General features: G+C 40.7%; 1 protein-coding gene across 2 annotated transcripts in view; it reads right to left on the bottom strand.

The window, feature by feature from the left end:
- The window catches only part of exoc2 (exocyst complex component 2), a 52,874-nt gene that overhangs the window by 11,655 nt on the left and 20,130 nt on the right, over positions 1–21,089 (bottom strand). For both annotated transcript variants that reach the window (XM_073476303.1, XM_073476304.1), the window contains exons 6-17: positions 20,456–20,580; positions 14,289–14,369; positions 12,755–12,900; positions 11,395–11,476; positions 11,180–11,282; positions 8,853–8,971; positions 3,655–3,768; positions 2,782–2,906; positions 2,300–2,368; positions 2,056–2,213; positions 1,827–1,948; positions 303–364 (exon numbers count right to left, since the gene is read on the bottom strand). In XM_073476303.1, the coding sequence (XP_073332404.1) occupies positions 303–364; positions 1,827–1,948; positions 2,056–2,213; positions 2,300–2,368; positions 2,782–2,906; positions 3,655–3,768; positions 8,853–8,971; positions 11,180–11,282; positions 11,395–11,476; positions 12,755–12,900; positions 14,289–14,369; positions 20,456–20,580 (1,306 nt within the window). The remainder of the gene's footprint in view (positions 1–302; positions 365–1,826; positions 1,949–2,055; positions 2,214–2,299; positions 2,369–2,781; positions 2,907–3,654; positions 3,769–8,852; positions 8,972–11,179; positions 11,283–11,394; positions 11,477–12,754; positions 12,901–14,288; positions 14,370–20,455; positions 20,581–21,089) is intronic.

The following is a 21,089-nucleotide window of genomic DNA, read 5'->3' as shown; positions in this document are numbered from 1 at the left end:
CTTCATATGAGGTTGGCAACCTCAATCTTGACAGCAACACAAACACATTATACTTTATCTTTAAAGGTCAGAGGGAATGCTCTACGACACAAAAATCAATTGAAATCTTTTTTTTAAAATATTTTCTTTCTTGTTTTTGGATAGAAAGAGACCTAGCTACAAAAACAATCATTTAAAGTGCAATACTGATATGGATGTGTGTCTCTGAGGGAATATCTGACATGGGACTGACAGTTTGCTGGAGTAGCTATCATTTCTCATTATGATATGACATGCTTCTTGATATGATAACACATCCTTACCAGGCTGGTGATTCCCTCATTATCAACCACCCAGTCCTCCTTCTCAGCGAGCCTCTTGACATCTGAGTGTGTAAAAAGCACAAAAATAAATCAAGAGACAATTACCTGAAACCTTTCTGCAGTTTACCGAAGCCTTTCAACATTTGAAGTGTGATCACTTTCATACAGGCTTGTTACAATGAATTGAAATTAAGCAGAATTAAGGATTTCTGAGGGAAAGCACCAACAGGATATAAAATCAAACTCTTTGTGTCGAGACCACAATTTGATGCGAGTGAGGTGGAAAGTTAAGTGAAAACCAGTCACTCTTCTAAAAATGACCATGACTAACCACAAGTGAAACTGGCATGTCTGGTTTTAGTCTCATAACACTTTCTCCATTACTTCCCTGGAAGTTGTAAGAGGTAAAAGGTGACAGTTGAGGACACTGACCGCAAAATACTCAAAAAAGGAATGCAGCCAAAACAGGTACGTCTCTTTACTCCCTGTGCTGTGCTTGCATTTAAGAATGGTGTTGTTATAAATCTGCACTTATGATCTGTGACTGTGTTCCAATTCCACAAGACATACTGCTTGTATACAGTGTGTATTATATACTAATATACACCAATTGTTACAGTAGTAGTACACAAGAAACTAATATACTTGACCATTCTGTGCTAACAAGAATTGATATAATGCTTGCAGTCCACATTTCTTCAATCCTCTCCAAACTTGCCCTGAAAAACATTCATGGGGCCAGCCTTTGCATATGGTGTTTGTTATTTATGTTTTTTATCATTCCATGTCATTTGTCAATCTTAAATATATACGCCACCATTTTACTTTTGAATCTTTGATTTTAAATTCCGAAACTACTTTTTCCACCATATCGTATGGTGGAAAAAGTAGTTTCGGAATTTAAAATATTGTTTAGTGTGAATATTGTTCTCTGCATCATTAAATTCAACAGTAGAAACATATACGGTGCTTCAAAAGTTTAACATTTATTCTTTAGTTTTTCAGTGTGAACAAGTCGTAAAAACAATATTCTGCTTAATTTTACTACTATGTTATTTAGCATTTACTCAATTTCTTTTTAGTATTTAAAATAATAGATGGAAAGAGAAAACATATTCAAAAATCTAAAATACCAAAATCGAGGTGATAATGGATGATAAAAATATTATTGGCAGCAAAAATTCTGTTGTTGCCATGAAGTGTTTAAGATGACTGCGGTGCATAATCAGCAGCTCATCTGTATTTTGTTCATAAAATGACATGACATGACAAAACATATCATAACGTGCCTGGGGACAAAATCCATGAACTTCGAAAGAAACTAATCATTCGAAAATCTTGTTAATTTTAGATGATCACTCGCACTCAGAGCTTAAAGGAACAGTTGAGATGGAAAGTCCGTGTGGGGGTGTGTACATAATGATTACATTTTCATTTTTGGGAGAACTTAGCCTTTAAATGTCTAAGCTGTACTTATGCCCTCTTCCCTGCGTGACTGTTCCATCTCACATAGTCCTCCCTCACCTTCTGTAGTGTGCAGCAGAGTCACCATGAGGCAGTGAACTCTCATCTCCAGCAGCAGATCCTGGATCACCTGCAGCAAATCATTTGGGATCTCCAGAGCAGACAGAGCATCATGGCAACCCCTGGATGAGAAACAGCAGAGGCAGCAGAGAGAGATAGGTCATTAAATGGTATGGTAGGATTGGAGTGATATCAGAACTGCACATAATCAATGAGACACATGTTCAACCTGACGGTGTGGATGATTTGTGTCAGCCAGGCTCCAGTGAGCTCTGTCTTGTTCTCCCAGCCTCCGTAAAGATTCAGCTCCGTCTGTGGCAGGGTGGTCGGGAGAAGAGCCCCCCGAACGAGCTTCACCAGCCTATGAGTCATCTCCTCGATCATTTTCTATAAAACACACAGCATACATACAAACTAAATGTGATGTTTATTTTAAAAACTAAAGTGAGTATGACAGTCCCAATGATTCATACTTTAAAGTCGTTCTGTCTCTGTCTGGCATTCTTCTTGGATTTTTCCACCTGCCCAGATTTCTCTCCAGTCTGCAGAAGAAAAAAATATTATCATCCGCAATTCAAACAAATCATCCAGGCACATCATCCCTAAATGTTTCTATTTTGTAAATATGTTTTTTTGCCTTCATTCCAAAGCTGACACCGCACTATTGTTAGTACTTTTGTGAGACCGATCAAATTAAAGTTCCAGAAACGAGAACCCAGTATAGAGACAGACTATCCCCTCAATGTTCGACTTGCATGTACAAACCCTGTATCTGAAGGGTTATGTACCTCGAGAGGTAAGGGGGAAAAAATTGTTTGTGATTAGGGTGAATCCATCTGAAGTGGACTCAGAGCTGTCCACTTGTGATCGGATCACCAAGGATGCATGTTAATGTCAGGTATGAACAGCCTTTATGTGTTTTTTGTCACTGGTAAACATTGTCACTAGTATTTACCTCACTAAAAAGACTTCCGTTAACATAAGAGATCCAAAGCTTCCAGAAGTTGGGCAACTGACCGATCACCACATCCGACAGCTTCTCCACAAACTGCACCTGCTGCGGGGTTTCAAAACGCCAGGCTGCAACAAAGACAGCAACATACTGTATTACACAAACAAGGGCTGGGCAATATATACAATATTATATCGTTACTCTGATGTGAGGCTATACATCATCTGTCTTCTTGTTCTAATACTTGTCTTTACCCACTAATCATTATATCCACATTACTGATGAGTATTTATCAAAAATCTTATTGTGTTAATATTTTAGTACCAATAGCCATCTTTACAATATTGTCGCAAAATCGAAAATGAGGTATTTGTTCAAAAACATTAAGATACTTGATTTGGTCATCCATTCCTAGCATTTATGAAGTGCCTTTGAGGAGATTTCAGAATATCAAAATATATACTGTACTGTAAACACAACAAGCCTAAAAATACTGCAGGATTATTTCAAGGTCATATTGCCCAACCCTAACACAAATCCACTGACACTAAATACTCATCTATGATGTACTGGAAGGTGCTAGGGGTTTTAAAGGATGAACCAGCAAACCGCACTGACTTAAAATGTCAGAGTGCTTCAAAGAATCGCAGGAGGAAATATTTAACTTCCAGGTACAACAGCTTTGTTTATGTTTGTACGTTTACTGCAGCTCCCTTACGCACGACTCATTTACTGTGATTCCCCTAAGCACTGTATATGACAAGAAGTGTTACACACACAAACAAACAAAGGCACAGTCAGAGGGAGCCTAAAACAGGGAAGCCCCTCCTCAGCACTGTATGTGTTGGTGAGGTGTAGGATGATTGTGGTGCTCACTGCTGGGTCGAGGTGTTCGTAGACTGCCCCCTCTCTTCAGAGACGCCGTGTGGCTGAGCCTGCCTAGGGCCGACGGACGGGTATCCCCCTCCGAGTCCACGGCTCCGACACCCACTGACAGACAGAACGAAAGGAGGAGAAAGGGAGGGAGGGGGCGAGATATGAGAAATGAACTCGGAGGAAAGAGAAACACATACTTGAGATATCAAATAATCAAATAAGCCATTTTCATAATTCCACATTCCTCAATAAGCTCAGCAGGCTTTCACACCAAACAATCCTCCCTCGCCCCTCTCGGCCTTTCTTTATTTGTGTTCTGATCTGTCTCTGCCGTGGCCCGCAGCTGAGAGAATGTCCCGTTGTTTCCAGGGTGAGGAAACAGAGCTCTGGGCTTTGTGAGCAACGGGGTTAAGTGGGTTTACGTCGGCCACACTGGGCTCAGTTGCGTCTGATCCTCAGGCAAAAACCAGAGCTCCACTAGATGGCAACAGGGAGCTTTGCAGCAGCGACGAATGAGCGAGTCGTTCTGCAACCACACACTCCTATCTCGGCAAGTGAGATGATAACTACAGTGCAATGACTCCATGAGATGACTTTAAGATAACTGAAGAGGGGGTGAAAGTCGACAAAGAGGAATGAAAGTGAAACAGTGCAGCACAGAGAGGGGGTCAAACTTACTACAATGAAAATGAAACTCTGCAGACGAGTTCGTGCAACACTGCAATACGCCTACATGTTGTTTGTCTGAACGAAGAGAAACGGATGGCCACATTTCCAAAACATGTGTCTGACACACACGGAGAAGAGCGTTCTGGTGAGTCACAGACTGAACGCAGTGTGTAAGCAAGTATTGAGAAATCCCCAAGCAAAGGAGCAAATGTGGTTGAGCCGGCTGTGCACACAACACAGACCTCCAGACAAGAAAATGTAAGGAAATTTTCATTTGAGTCATTTGAATCTGTAAACACACTAAGCGTTCTCACGTTACACACACACACACACACACACACACACACAGACACACACACTCCGACACATGCAGATGGGCACACACACACACACACACATGCACACACGGGCGCACACACACACACACACACACACACAGCCCTTATAGAGCTGTGCCGTCTGTCTCTGTGATGTTTTCCTCTCTTTTTACAGGGATGAGAGCTGCTGTTGATCCAGGTGTCAGCTGAACCCCCGCCGGTCTTAGAATGTGTATGTGTGTGTGTGACAGTTTAGGTGTGAGTGTTTATGTGTGTGCAGGGCAGCTTTACGTGTTCAAACTAATATTCATGCTGCTGTGTTGTTTCTCACTAAAAGTCTGAAGGTTAAAATACAGGAACCGCTGTGTGTGCGTGTGTTGAAGACACTGAGACAATGTGTGTCACCTGCTCACTTCCTCATCAGGTCTGATGCTTCTCCGCAGGTCGGAGGAGTTCCTGTTCCTCGAGGGGTCACTTACCCTGACCACACACATGCATGCTTCTCTCTAAACACACACACACACACACACACACACACACACACACACACACACACACACACACACACACACACCTTACTGACTCCTGTTTAAATTTAGCTTACTACCCACGCAAACGAAAATAGAACACACATCATTTTTCACATTTTTCATATGATTCAGGCTCTTCTGCCTCTTCTTGCACTGTATATCATTTGTTATTCTTGTAATTTGTTTATTTTGTAATTTACGCAAAAATAAAACTAAACTTCCCATTCATATTTTTTTGTCCTCACAGAGCCAAAAGTTTTTATGCTTCCTGCTGCTAAATACTAGAGAACCACCAGATTAAATGGCAATTAAAGTTCCTTTGAAGCATTGACAGCTGAGAAGATGTGTCTGGTAAACAAAAGTAAAGACATAAAAGGGGATAACTATCAGTTTTACCCTACAAACTGTGTTAGCATTTTATTTCAGCTTGTTTTTTTTACTGCTTTCTTTCACCAGCTTTTTTGCTCTTTGAGGAGAAAAAAAAGTCTGAAAAATTAAATATACCTGCCTGCTCCAATACACATGCAAACACATGATTACAATTCTAATTTAAGTATAATAATTAACACGTTTCTCCTAGAATGGTACTGACTGAGCCTAAAATCACAACCGCATGTTTCATATACGAACACTCAAACCCCTCTAATTGTTCACTGACAAACCTATTTTCCTATGAACAAAATTTCCTGATAATTGTATTGATATTGGCAGAAGAAGCGCTGTTCAGGAAGTAAGAGCACTGCAGTTTGTAATTGAATCGGGCAGAGTCAGATTGCAGCACCGGGGCGCGACGGGAGTGTTTAGACATACGGAAGCAACTTGCGCTGCTTTGCTTCCTCACCAGAAAACTTCAGGCTTTTGTTCCAACAGAGACGGATGGGTCTATTTCACATTTAAGACAATTTATATGGTAGTTAATGGAATCGTAACTACACCAGAACGACTGATGACCTCATATTCTGGACTGAGAAACACAAGAGACATAATATGACATTAGTTTGTGCAAACATGAGTGATCCATCACAGAGGAATAATCCCTGCCACGTGTGAAGCTGACAATAGCATAAAAGAAGGTTTATAAATACACTGAGCTGGTACATGTGATACGAGGAGGAAGAGCAGGAGGCCGCCTGCAGAGGGGGAGGCTGTGAGGTACCCGTAAGGGGGATTCTGGCTATTTGAGAGAGGGGGATGAGGGTGGGAGGGAGGGGGAGGAAGACTGGGGTTGGGGGAATGTAGTGGATGTGGTTTCATGATGGTGGCTGTTCAAGGGCTGCCTGGGTGGAGGGATGTTTCAAGAGGCACAGGTTTCGTAGATGGGCGAGAGGTGAGCAGCAAAGAGCGGGGATGGTAAATAGCTACCAGGTGTGTGTGTGTGTGCGTGAGGGGAAGAGGTGGGGATAGAGGGGCTCTCTGTAAAGTGTGACAGCAGAGGGGACAGGAGACAGCAGGCTGTGGCAAACAAAAAGAGAGGAAATGACAGAAAAAGAGAAGGATTGTGTGCTATTTTCACAGAAAGATGACATTGTTGGTCAACTGCTGAAATATGTCAGGGTACCCTTGGAGTTTTTGACTAGTAGTCATGCTGTTTAGATGAGGTCCCCATTGTGTTTGGATTGTGTGCCCTTACTAGCACCCAGGCCACCATCCCAGGAACAACACTGGGCTATAAGGTGTTTCTAGCCTAGTGGCCACAGTCAGAATTGCAGACCACATGACAATTACTAGAGCTGCAATGATTAGTGGAATAGTTGATTAGCAGATTAATTGACTAGTCAAATGAAAGAAAATTTGTTGTCAGATATATTCATAATCAATTCATCTTTTAAGTAGTTTTCAAGCAAAAGCATAAAATATTTGCTGGTTCCAGCTCCTTAAATGTGAGGATTTGCTGCTTGTCTTTTTCATCTATGATAGTGAATGAACAGTTTTTGGGATTTGGACTGTTAGTTGGACAAAAGAGGAATTTTGAAGATGAGCATTTTTCAGTTTTTTGATATTTCATAGGCTAAACCAATAATCATTAAAATAATCAACAGATTAATCAAAAATCAAAATAATCATAATAAATGAGTTGCAGCCCTGATGACCACTGGACCGAAAATACTTTTTCCCCCAAAAGAAACAGCTGGCAAACATTGAATTCAATTTTCAGAGCTTACAAACACTTCAACATGACTTTTTGTGTTATTAGAAGTTATATTTGGTCCAATAAAAATGAAAACGTTTCCAAGAGAACGACTCTGCTGAGCATGCTCTATGTGCCCCAAAAGTTGGAAGCCTGAAAAACCTTCTGTGTCACTCTCAAAAAATTCTGTTTTGCAAATGTTTTGATGAGAAACACCAAAAGTAAACAGAATTGTGTTTATTTAGGAGAAAACTTCACAGGGTACCTTTAAAACAACCTTCATTTACATTTTCATTACAAGTGAACTCATGTGGTTGTGCGGATGATGTCTGTCCTCTCTTGGTGGCAGAGGCGGAGGTAGTGTGATGTTATTAACACCACCGCAGAAAAGCCTTAGCAAACTCAAACTCAGGTCCTGACTGCTAGAAACAGTCAAGTTTGGTTTCTTTTAAATATGAAGGTGATCTTTCTCTCATCTTAACCAAGAAGCTTTAGTTGGCTAAACCTAAATGAGCTTACCCAGAGATGTGGCAGTTCAGGAGACTTGTTTGGAGAAGTCATTTTGGAAGACACTGACAAATGTTTATTTTGTTTATTTATATATTGTCAGCATTGTATAGTATATAGAATATTGTTTGACCTAATGTTCCTCTTGAACTAAAAAGTTGCATTTTATATGGCTTTTACTGTTATACTAAAGTAAATAAACTAACTGTAAATGTGCATTTCTCACTGTGTTTCAGTGCATTTTTGCAAAGCAGCAATTTTCAAATACCTGGGTTGCATATGATTTGCATGCAATTGCAGCTTCACTCCCTGCCACATGTTGCTCTGCTGTGGAATGCACGTGTGGAGTGAAAAGGGGCCATCCCTGACATGATAATCAAGATGATATTTAACTGTGGAGAGGCAGGGAGCAAACCAACCCCCAGATCCATCAAGCCTGAGCCCCGGAAACCACTGTTACCCTTAGCATTAGACATGTTTATGTTCCAGCTGCACTATGTGAAGCAGCCACCCACTCACAATGTATCTGTATGGGTGCCTTTGTGTAAGTATGGGTGTAGGAGTGTGAGTGTGAGTGTGCGTGTGCGTCTGGTGAATCGCTGTTCTTCCTGAGCGGACGGTTTCACGTTCACATTTTTCTGCTGGCTGATTTAACAGAGAAACAGCTTAATTGGGGTTAATTGTTCCAATCCATCTGTGAAGCTGTGTGTGAGTGAGAAATAGAGTTTGTATGTGTGCGTGTGCAGTAACATGTCAAGCCCTGAAATCCAAATCCAAAGCCAATGCTCCCTCACTTTCATCTTATTCATACATTCATGAAAAAATAAACAGTTGGGCCTCAGGCAGGGGCGGGCGGTGATGGAGGGGGGGGCGCAGGCAGAGAGCTGGTACGACGGAGAGGCAGCTGGCTCTCTCTCTTCCCTCAGCTACCTTCAGACTCACATGACATCCACCAGCCGCTTGATTGGAAACGCTAAATAGAGGCTTTTCACTTCATGTGTAAAGCGAGTTAGCTCAGACATGTGCGTGCTTGTGTGAGTTAGTCACCTCTCTGGCCACCGATGAACTCATCTCTGCAGTTCTGCATCAGCTGCAGGATCCACTTGTGCTGAGCGTAGATGCACAGCCATGCTGGGTCGCCTGGAGCATGCAGGTCAGACAGGTACCTACACAACGTACAAAGCACACAGGTGTGTTAAATTTACAGTTGAAGAAGAAAAAAAATAGGAAAACATACTCCTATTGTGGTGAGGTGCTGGCTTGCAGGTACAGTAGATATCAGAGGAAAGAGGAGGGAGCAGAACACTCAGAATTCAATGAAGCAACATTTGACTATCGACTCTTGAAGGATAAAGGCAAATAAATAATTTAATACAGCATATAATGTGTCTTAGTATGGTATTCCACCGCAAGACACTAGGACAGCTTCATGCTCATTGGCAAAGATTCTCCAAGTCTTGGAAACTCTGCTCTCCAAGCTCATCACTCATCAGAGATACCTCGTGGCATCTGCATTTGCTATATGTCCACATTCATTTATATTCATTTAATTTGTCCTCAATCTGTATAGAGTGCATTAATTCACAATTAGCTCAGATATAAATTTCATAGAGAGGTCAATCATAGCCGAAAAAGGCTTTCAGCATCCACTTATCCACATTTTGGATAACTGAAAAGGTTAAACCAAGTAAAGTAAAGATCAAGAAGTAGAAAAACATGGACGCTTACATTGAAATTACAAAAAGAAGATTAAAAAAATCATTTAAAAAAGGTACCCTGTCAAGTTTTTGAGCAGGAGTTAGGCTGTTTTGTATGTTATCATGCTGGCACACAAGCAACACGGATGATCTACACGTGCCGGTAAAGTGCAAAGATATGTGGCAAAGCACATATCAAAGCAGTGAAGAAGAAGAAAACTAGCATGTTCAAGATTGAAAATAATTTAGAAATCAGCAGAGCAAATAAGGAAGTAAATCCACTCAATCAAAAAATTTTTGTCAGATCTCCAAGACACACAGAGTGTATTTTGGTGAGTAGAACTGAAGGCAAATAAAAACTCTGCAATGCGCCTTTAAAGCCACTTTTAAAGTTTTCTATCTTTGGTTCCCGGAAGTGGAAGCAGAACAAAAAAAACAGAACCATCAATACTTTTAGTTGGGCTGTTACTTTTTGACAACTTTAGCTTATCATAGAATCACAACTCCTACGATTGAGGTAATTAGTTGTAAAATGTGAATAAAATGTTTGCTTATTTTATTGATCTTCAACACCTGTACTGGCCTGGTATGTGTGTGATGTTATAATCACATAGAGAAATCACTGCTCACTCAGTATCAGACTTTGCTGGGGTCAAACTGAATGAAAAAAAGCATGTACACACCAAATATGTGCAGGATTTCGAGTGTGTGGATGTGTTTTTTGAATTCATGACATAATCGCATAAGAATTCCATAGGCGTTTTAAGTCAGTGTGTAAATATAGATGCTAACAAACTCAAAGCACAATTGAATGTTTTTGCTCTCTGCATGAATGTTGTAAAAAAGGCCATTTCAATCCTCTTGCCCTCCTCTTGAACACGTCACCTTCTCATCCATCTAACGTCTCTCCTTACCCTTTACTTCCTGGGCATCAGTCAGTGACCTGTGGGGTGACAGATGACTCACTCTCTGAGCTGTGGGCTGGCTCCCTCTACTGTCATCCTCTGAACTGACTGCTCATTTGTTTCTTATTAGGTGGCATCTTTCAGAGGTCTGAGCACTCAAGGGCACAAAACATACACACACACACGCACACAGCTCCCACCATTCACCATCCTTTGGCAAGAGTAAACAGGAGCTGAGTGGGCGTTCAGAGCCGTGCCTAATGCAGCAGGATGAAAGATGTTGCCGTGTGGTTGAGAACTGGTCTCTGTGATCCTGACGGGTCGGTCTTAACAATAATAAATCGGGAGAGACCACAAGTATGAATGGACAGATGGATAGAGGGCAAAAAGAGGGAAAGAAAGGCAAGAAAAGAGAGAAAAATAGAAACAGAAAGAAGAGAACGGGACAACGGAAAGCTGAGAAGGAGAGTGAACATTCAGAGAAAAGTGAGAGGCAGACAGACGAAAGAAGTTGGAGGATGAAGTTCTGGTAAACGATGACACAGACAGACATCAAAGAAACCAAAACGAGTCTAATGAAGGAGTATCAGACTTTATATTTAATGTACACGGACTGTTCGCAACGTGTAGGGAGCGTGTGACACGTGTAAAGACTGTGAAATGTGGAAAACACTGCTTAACATGTAGATTACGGTTATCAAAGAGTATGGGCTGTGTACAGCAAACAAAATGATGGCTGGAAGGAATACAGATGAAATAACTGTAAAGAGACCTGATGTATCTCTTCTGGTCGTGCAGTGTTGATGGGGTCTGCAGCAGTTTCTCCAATAAGAGACTCCTCAGAGCTCCGATCCTCGTCTCAACCTCGGCATACACTAAAGTGGAGTAACGGGAAAACAGTTTTATTCAAAAATAACTGAAAAAACATTAGATTTTACTTAATTTCATTTATTTTTTAAAATAAGAACAATAAAAAAATTATTTTACCTTTTTTGAAAACAGGGACCTCGGTATTGCCAAAAAGAGACTTGGCTTTTTCATAGTCATTGATCACCACGTCGTAATCTCCCTGAGAGAGAGAAGTCAGCTAGGTTAATTATTTAAATTTAAAATAACTGATCAGTCATGACAGACACTAAATATTTAAGCCTCTCTAGGTCGATCCTCTGGATCACAGCAATTCAACATATGCCATAAAACAAATATACTTAAATATAAATACTAGGAAACACTGCATTAAAGAAGACTTTAACTTTGAAGTAACAATTAATAATTAAACTTCACAAGAACCCCACAAAGTTGAATGTTCTTTTGGTCGTAGGGCTGTGAGATTTTCAGACAGTGTGCTCAACCAAGAGACCAGCATATTTTCGAACAGTTTTTGCTATAGGAGCATTGCATGAATCAACTATGCTACAAACAACAGCTACATGGGCTGACAGCAATATAATGTAATAAGTTAAAGCTCACAAACAGAGACACATGAAGTGTGTTTTAACCTTTATTTATTTGTTTCACTAAGAGCAATACTCTCTTTTTCAGGAACGCTCCAATCACATTCACACCAGGAGTGGTTGGAGTTACGGGCCTTGCTCACTTCCCCCAACCAGTAAATTCTAAGACAAAAAAGTGGCAAAAACAATTACTAGAGATTCTATGATTTCTAAATTTGTTAAGTAGTTGTAGCTAGGATCTTTGTTTATAAGTGTTTTATGGTTGCTGCTTTTCTTGGGTTATATTATGTATTTATGTGCTACTTTTTTGCTGTTGTATTTTTAAAGGCTGCTGTTTGGACAGCAAAGTTTCCCTGTGGAGGGACAATAAACTGAAGTAAAGTGAAATGAGGTGAAAGTAAACACACTCATGGACCTGTAATTGTTTCTCATGGGGGCCATTAGGTTTTCTGATTGCTCTGCGGTGTTTTATCCTAACTCAGGAATATTAACCCACACATTCCGTGTACCCGACAGTGCAACACTGTTCTCTGACAATATTACCATAATTTGCAATGACAATGTTCTGTTATGACAGCAAAATGAACTCAAGATTAGTTTCATGTACACCAAGTTAAAGACAACAGCCTCACAAATAAGAAGACCTAAACACTATCCTGAGAAAAGTTCTGAGAGTTAAACAGCAAAACACATTTTCACCTCCTCTGTCACCTCACAGAGAGCTGAAGGCTTTCCCTGTTGATGAATGATCCAAAGTCTCACTACACACAGCTTAGGACTCAAATGACAGCATTACAAGTATGCTGGTGTGGGGGCAAAGGGAAGCTATATTTATTTTGTATTGGGTACTTAATAGTCATACATGTGCTGGTGTTTCTATTGTTATTCAGTACCTTTTGGATGTTGCGTTCAATGTTGAGTGGCAGGTTGAAGAGAAACTTGAAACGCTGCAGGACATTGAGTGCATTGCGTGTGGAGTCGGCTTTGTCTTTCCGACCCAAGACCTCCTGGAAAAGAGTATCTGCAGTATCACTCGCTCCTGTGAGAAGGACGGAGAGAGACAGAGAGTGAGTGAGAGGGAGAGAGGCAGGAGAAAATGAGAAACTGGGATACTATAAAAATAAATGTTGATACCACATTTCCCTTTTAATGTCGGTCTCTGGTTTTCTTCCTGCTCTGTCTGCTATCTGACACAGTAGAGCTCCTTCTCCTGCTAAGGAGAAAGTGACAGCTATCTCTTACTGAGACAGCTTCGTGGAACCTTTGCACAGCTAACTGGCTTCGTGGGTGGCCCTGGATGTGCCGTCAAATAGGAAAAAAAAGTTCCTCTAATCAAAACAAAACCCCACCCCCAAAACAAAATCCCTGAAGGAAAACCAGCATGGGACTGAACAGAGGAATAGTTCACATTTTTCACTCGCAAATCTGAGTTGTCATGAGAGCAATATTCCTATTTTGTGATTGGCTGATTAGTGTTGCATGTTTGACGCATGGGTTTTTGGGGGTAAACGGTGGCCTGGGCCCACTGGGCCATGGGCCCACAAGTCTGGGGCTGTGGGGATGAAAGCTACGTCCGGCTGAAGGGTTTATTTACTCTAGACTCCGGGAAAAGGACCTGCTTATTGACCCTCCATTAGAAAAGTCACATTATCATGTATGAGATGAGAGGGTGGGAACACAGAATCTGCTTAGAGATCTGCTCGCTAAAAAGGGGAAGATCTACAAAGGCGACTGAATGTACACAGTGTGTTTGGTCAATTGATGGCGTATCAGTATGTGATGACTGGTGAATGGTGAAATTAGATAGCACAGCATCAGACTGTCTCTTCGACTAGTTTGCTCTTCAAGTTTTATTTTCATTTTAAAATCAAGATAAGGACATACTGTAAAATATAACAATTCAAGGTAATGTGCAGGGAGCGAAAACAAGCCAAAATGGGCTTTTTATTACATCTACCTAAAAACGCTGAATTTGTGTCAATATTGAGTGACAGAGTTTAAAAGTTTTTTAATATGTATGGTATGAAAATGTGCTCGTCCATTCTATGTTGCAGTATGAATTGCAAACATAAATCAAAGATTGATAGATTTAGTTACTTTTCAACTGACATAATTTGCTCTTATCAGTGAAAATTGGCTTCTTTTTTTCTTCCTCTACTGGAAAGCTTTCAAACTAGTAAAAATCTAACTGCACCCAAGATGGCAGTATTTAGCGTTGTGTCCAAATTCAATCCTGATTTCTCAAACCAACTTGGGATTCAATAAGATGTCTTTGTCATCATCTGTCAGTGTATGAAATGACACATGAAATGGGGCTTTTATGTGCTGAGAGAACAAAAACTCAACCCGTACAATAACATGCAATAAAAACACACCATCTGCAGTTTCTCTTGTTGTTGGACTGTTGTTAAATGAAAAGATTCTTACTGTTGAGGATGTTTTCTAATCTTTGGGTCATTGATCCCTCCACTCTCTCTGTACCATCAGACTCCAGCTTCTGGTGGATGGCTGTAACACAAAAGTCAGAATTAATAAGTACTGTAAAAGACTGTGATGGAGAAATCCACTGAAATAAAATCAGATAAATCACAAATATAAGTATAAATGTTGAAGTGGGAAGAAATGTGGGAAAAGAAAAAAAAAACATAAAAAGGTTCTCTTAATTGTGGAGAAACCAACGTGCACTCCCCTGAGACAGGAACATTTTCAATTTCAGGAACTGAAGGTAAAACAATAAACAGGCCCTACCCCAGTGGTAGATGGGAGATAACCTTGCTGATCTCCGCCCACAGATGCTGCTATTGAAGCCCCCCACCCCCACCCCCCATGTGCTGGTTCCCACGCAACAGAGGACCTGACCTGGTTCAGCGGTGACTGTACTGGATCAATTCACCTCAGCAAAGCCATTAGCAGCACAGTTTTGTGGTCTTGGGACATTTGGAGCCCTCTGACCTGGAGGTAATGCGAATCTAAAATGTTTCAACTCTCTGAAAAATAACAGTTGGGAGAGCGGAGCAGGAGGTCTGGATGCCAAAAATTACTGTTGCTGAGGGGGAAGTGGGAGGAACTCTCTGATGGCTTGTATCCATCACTTAGCGTGAAGAGCTTTACGCGGGAGAGGGAATTTGAAAAGAGGGAATGAGGGGAGAAAACAGAGAAAGAGAAAGAGAGGCAGAGTGAGCGGTGTGGCTGCCCCAGTGAATAAATAAATGGTGTGGGGTAGTGGGCAGCTGGGTGCTGAGAGCTGCAGTGTGGGTTTATTGACAGAGTGGAGGAGAGGTGGAGAAGGCTTAGCAGACCTTCTCATACATACTTGTGGAGCGATTCAAATATGCAACAAGCAGACATCTCAAGAATGAAGTCAAGAGACAGAAACATGGGAAAAAAAGGATAACAATCCTCTCTCTTCTACTCTCTCCACTTGCCTGCCTTCTCTCTTCTCCCGCTACAAATTCTGGCTGTTAGCAGAGCTCGGACACAGCAGAGGGAGGCAAAGTGAAGGGGGAGAGTTCTGTAAATAAATATGTGGGTCCATTTTGACAGACAGAAGCCTCAAGGCAGAGATTGAGGTATTCCTAAAACACACTGTTCAAACATGCTTTGACGTCACCGGCCCTTACGAGGACCTCTCACTGCTCGCCGATGCAGGTTTGGACAAAGGCACGTAGACGTGGGAGTGTATATGGGAGAGCACAGGATTGATAGGGCTGAACACACAGGAAGACTAAGTCTCACACGCACACGCACACACACACACTGCAGGTCTGCTTCACGTCTCCACGCTCCCCCTTTGCCCTGTTGCCATCTGTGTGTCCTCTGCATCTGTCACACACTGAAGGGCTGATGACGCAACAGCTAACCTAAACATCAGGTCAGAGTCCGGATAACACACGCAGTCAGGACCTGAGGAAGAGCTGCAGCTCCCGCTTCACTTCCTGGAACCATCGAGGAGGGGAAAAAAATGAATAAGAATAAAAATACAGTGTCCCTGGATTCTAAAGCTGGAGATGTTTTGACTCCTGCCGGGGCTGGGGGCTCAGGGAATAGGCCCTGGGAATCTGGCATTTTTGGAACACGGTAGCCGTTCCGTTTCCTGCATCACTGGGAGACTTCCTTTTCACACAACAATGAAAAACCACAAATTTCAACATTTTAGAAGAAACAAACCCCGGACTCCCTGACTGACCGTCAGTCAGTCAATCAGCCGGAGCATCTCGGTCTCAGCAGCGTGGCTCGATTCGTCACAGAGGCTTCATGACCTCAGTCTCCATGCCCAAAATCTTCCATTTCTTTCACCAGTCTGTGGTGGTTCACATGGACTGTTTACACGACCACACTGCAAAAAATTCCTTTCTGCAAACAATTAAAATATTATAACAAACTAAAAATTTGGCGAACGGAAAAAATGACTTGATGGGATTTCTTGAAACTTACATAAAAAGAATTAGACCCACTGCAAATGTCTGATCTCAAAACTAGAAGGACTTGATGTAAGCCATGACACTTGATTTAAACTACATTATTGGATTAAATGCCCATGTGGCCTCAAAATATACAACCTCAACTCCAAAAACGTTGGGACGCAGTGACAAACATAAATAAATCAGAATGTGATAATTTGCTAATCCTTCTTGACCTATACTCAGTTGAAACCAGTACAAATTATGTAATGCTTTAACTCATCAACTTCATTGATTTTTGTAAATATCTGCTTATTCTGAATTCCATGCCAGCAACATGTTTCAGATAAGTTGGGACAGGGGCAACAAAAGACTGTGAAAGTTGTGGAATGCTCCAAAAACACCTGTTTGGTACATTCCACAGGTAAACAGGTTCATTGGTAACAGGTCATAGTATTATGATTGGGCATAGAAGCGGCATCCTTGAAAGGCTCAGTCATTGACAAGCAAGGATGGGGCAAGGTTAACCATTTTGTGAAACCCATGCCTGTATAAAGGATATTATTACATGGGCTCAGGAACACTTTGGAAAACTGTTGTCATTAAACACCACTCATTTGCAAATGATTGCATTCTGTTTTTATTTATGTTTAACACAGCTTCCCAACTTTACTGGAATCAGGGTTTTACTTCCGACTTTCTACCCCCAGTAACGAGACACGTACATCCATCATGTGAATGAACCCTGTCGAGATCTTTTATCGTGTTAATAAAAAAATGATTTGCATGCAGAACATTACTATTACCAACATTTGAGGCCATGTAACTTGATGATGCACTTCTAATCCAGCCTTGAGAATACAACCTTCATACAACGTATAAAACTGGCTCAACTCCCCAGTCTTCATTTGCCGAAAGCCAACATTAGCTAACGAACCCAAACAGCACCGTAATTAACAAGATTTGTGGTTTGCAGATGCAAAAGTCTAAACTGTGTTCTTAAGCACTGAGTTCATAGTTCATCAAAAAGAGACATGGGATTTTGTTTTTCTATTTCTGTCAGAGACAGTTTGCTATACTAGAGAGCAATTAAGAGGCAATTAGCAGGGGCAAGAAAAAGAGGGAGAGAGAGAAACCCCACGGATACTGAAGTCAAAGTCCTGCTGTTTGCTCTAAATATTTTCTGTCCGCCTCATTTCTTTTCCCAGATTTGGCTTCTCTTCAATGTTTCCACCTTGCCTTCAGCAGTACACTTGCATTAAAAATAACTCCAGACTTCTATTAAAGTCATCAATAAAAATCTCACATGCAAGCAGAACTGAAAATAAACACAAGAGGAGACAAAACTGACTTGATGATGATTGAGAGGGCTGGAAGCACTACAGCAACGTCCAACAAGGCTAATTCTGAACAAGGAGAACACACCAGCCTGTTAATTTCTGTTTTTTCCACAGCTCATTTCTTTTAAACTTTCACAGCTACATCTCAGGTGAGGTTCATTTGGAACGAGTCAGAACAACAGAGATCTGCCAAATGCTGCTAAGGGACAAAGAAAGGATTCACGGTCGCTCAGACAGCTGTACTAACTAGGCCTGGCAGTGAGCTATTGCAGAGCTGTCTTGAGCTGGCTGGCTGCTGGCGGCATGCCGGCTGGTATGTCGGTTTGGCTGACCATCCCGAGTGTACAGAATATCTCCACTTGAGCTATCCATTCTGGGCTACCACTTCATTTTCTATGACTGGGAGCCAAATGTTGGCCGAGAAAGGATGTTTTAGTGCTGTAATGAGTCATGGTGAGAAGACGGGAGTCAGGAAGTTTAAAAATGAACTTTTAAGCCAAGTTGCTGCTCCGAACACGAGAATGTGCTTTTTTTAAAATGAAAATTCCATTTAAAAAGGGCAGTGGTACGACTCTTAAAGAGTAAACATTTAAGCAAGATGGTGTGCTGCTTACAGATCACATCATTGAAGTACAAATAATGACAATAAAGCTCACCTTCGAGTGTAATATATTATATGTGATTGTGATTATAACAACGGTTACCAACATAATAAAAGATATAATCAAAACGTATTCTTACTGTGGGGCAATTCACTCTTAACTTTAAAACTTTGTAAGTGTTATCGCCATTTCCCTGGAAATTTAGCGGTCTGACTAATAACATCAGTCACATCAGTAGACTCCAACGTAATGAAACCTAGTTTACTACTCCAGCAAGTAGGCTGACCCTTAATAACGACCTAGCAGCAGAGTTGATTTCTGGTCCATGTTGAGTCAGCCCTGTGCTGACGTTAATGCTTTCCAGAGATCGTGGGATTTCCCAAACTGAATAAATACCACTCATATAAACACAACTGCCCTTGTAGCTCAATGTTGTAACGAAGATATCTGCTGAAATGATTTGATCATGTGCTTAATATTGATTGTTTGGAACTACTTATTGTAATTACAGATTCAGGTCGGTTTGAATGTGCGTGTTGCTACAGACCCTAACAAATGTTACATCATCATGATTTTTAACGTCAACATCTATGTTATTTTCAGTAAATATGAACATTTTGATGAAAAAATGATCATTCCCTCTAATCATGAATCATATTGCTATAGCGATAGCTGCCAAAAATAATGGCAAAATTATTTCTTTTATCAAATAGTGCAGCCCTACGTGTAATATTAATGTTTAAAGCAGGATAAAATGATTCTTTGGTTGCTGTAAACACCATATGAAGTTTTATTGGTGTACGATTGCATATATTTCTATATACTATTGTTATGCTGATGTATTTATAACTGTTCATCCAGCCGACACAAAGCAATGTTACTATTAATTTGGAGTCATGTTTAAGGCAAAATATTAACTCTCCTTTTAAGCTCAGTTTTAAAAATGATAAATAATATATTAGTGCAGCCTTAATTGAAGTATTTCATTTTCACTTTTGAAGGGGAAATGGCTGTAAGGATGAGGACTAACTGATGACTTTGACACATGTATAATGAGCAAACCTTTTCAAAACATTGCTTATTTGCAGAGCTGTTAATAAGGTGAAAAAACAAACCTTTCACTGGTTATTGTCGATTCTCCTGACTATCGTTTGTTGGTTGTTTTGTTTTGAATGATTTAATGAATTTTATATAAATTCAATACTACATTTAAAGTTTGTTAAATATGCTATATGTGGCAAACTTAACATAAAATAAATAAATAATAAAAAAATAATTACAAGTGTTCTTTATTTTCTAAAAGTCTTAATCCAAAAAATAAGTGACGCAAAGCAAGTGGGGTTATTTTAAGGGTTGTCTTATATTCAATACAGTTAACCATGTCTGGTAGGACAGGTCAAACATCATTATGCCCTCTAAGTTCACAGGTCACTTGAGTTCTTCCATGCTGTACTGCTTCCTCCGTCTGTAGCGACTGTACATTTCCCATTGGAGCAGCGGGCACATAGTAGGCACGCTCAGCCTGAACGTGAGAATGGCTGTTCATTGTTCCCATTGGTCATATTGGGTCTGTTATCAGCACTATCAGTCCTAATACTCTGGCCTGCATTGTGTTGGTCTGCTCCGTTTATTTAGATTCAGCCACTAACAATGAAAACATCGCCTCTCTCCCAACCGGGGCACAAACATACGGAAAGCAATAATAATAATGATGGAGGCAGAAAAGTGTACGTATAAATAGTAAGGGGAAGTAACTGAGCGGCTACGGCGGGAGGAGAGAGTAAACAGACAAAAGTATGAATGATGAAGCAAACAATTGATTTGAGGTACCTGGCAGAGGGACAGCAGTCAGTCTCTGCTACCTTGAAACATTTATGAGAGTCAATGTAGCCAAGTGTGTGCATGTGTGCGTCCTCTTCTTCCAGGCTCTAGAGAGACTCAAGTGAGACTGTGTGTGACAGGTGAGAGCTGATCTCATTTTGATGAAGGTGAATTAGCCGTGTTGTAGTTGGCTGGTGTTACTGTAGCAGAGAGTGGAGCGTTTTCACACAGCATCCAAATGAGCCTCTTTAATCAACCGCTGCTAAACCGCATGTAGACGGAGAGAAATACCCAAGACACGAACACTTTCCAAAAATCAAGAGCTCCTTTTCTGAGCAGAGATGAAGAGTGATGATTTGCAAGTTTGTGTATTAATTGTGGAGCATGTGGTGCAGTTCCACAGCACACAAAAATATGTTAATCCCTCTCACCTGCCAGAGCGTCCTGGGCCTCAAAGAACGTACTGAGGCCTCCTTTCACATAGGCCAGACTCCCCTCATTCTTCTTAGTGGCCTGCTTCTTCAGGTTACTGGCTGCCATCTTCAACTGCTCAAAACTGATGAAACAAAAACAAAAACAAAAAAATGGCATTAAATCAGCCGGCAACTTGTGATTACTTTTATTAGTGTTATTATTTGTCCAGTTAATTGATTGATTGATTGTTTAATCTATAACAGAGTTTTCTACAGGTATTAGACACTTAAATTGAACCTTTTAAAGAAATTCTTTAACCAAATTTGAGACAGATCATTACAAAAATCAGCTTTTTCTTATTCAAGCATTGCAGGTAAATACAAATGTATTTTAGTATTATGTGGTATATATGTGGTCCTGTGCAGAGGTAGGTTTTACACAGGAATATGGTTATTAGAGTGAGTGGATTCATTCATACATTCATTCATTCATTTCCAACAGGTAAGTGCAAGTATATAGTAAAAAGACAGGATTAGGTTCAGTGGTATGGTAAAGATTTGTAACTTTAAAATGTGGACTATCTTGCAGAAGAGCTTAACTTATTTTGAGAAAAAGAAATTAAAAGATGGATAAATTAAATTAGATGAAAAT

This window comes from Pagrus major, chromosome 11, assembly GCF_040436345.1.
Source record: "Pagrus major chromosome 11, Pma_NU_1.0".
NCBI lineage: Eukaryota > Metazoa > Chordata > Actinopteri > Spariformes > Sparidae > Pagrus > Pagrus major.
Note: the sequence above shows the minus strand (reverse complement) of the source record. Positions and strands in the feature narration are given on the sequence as shown.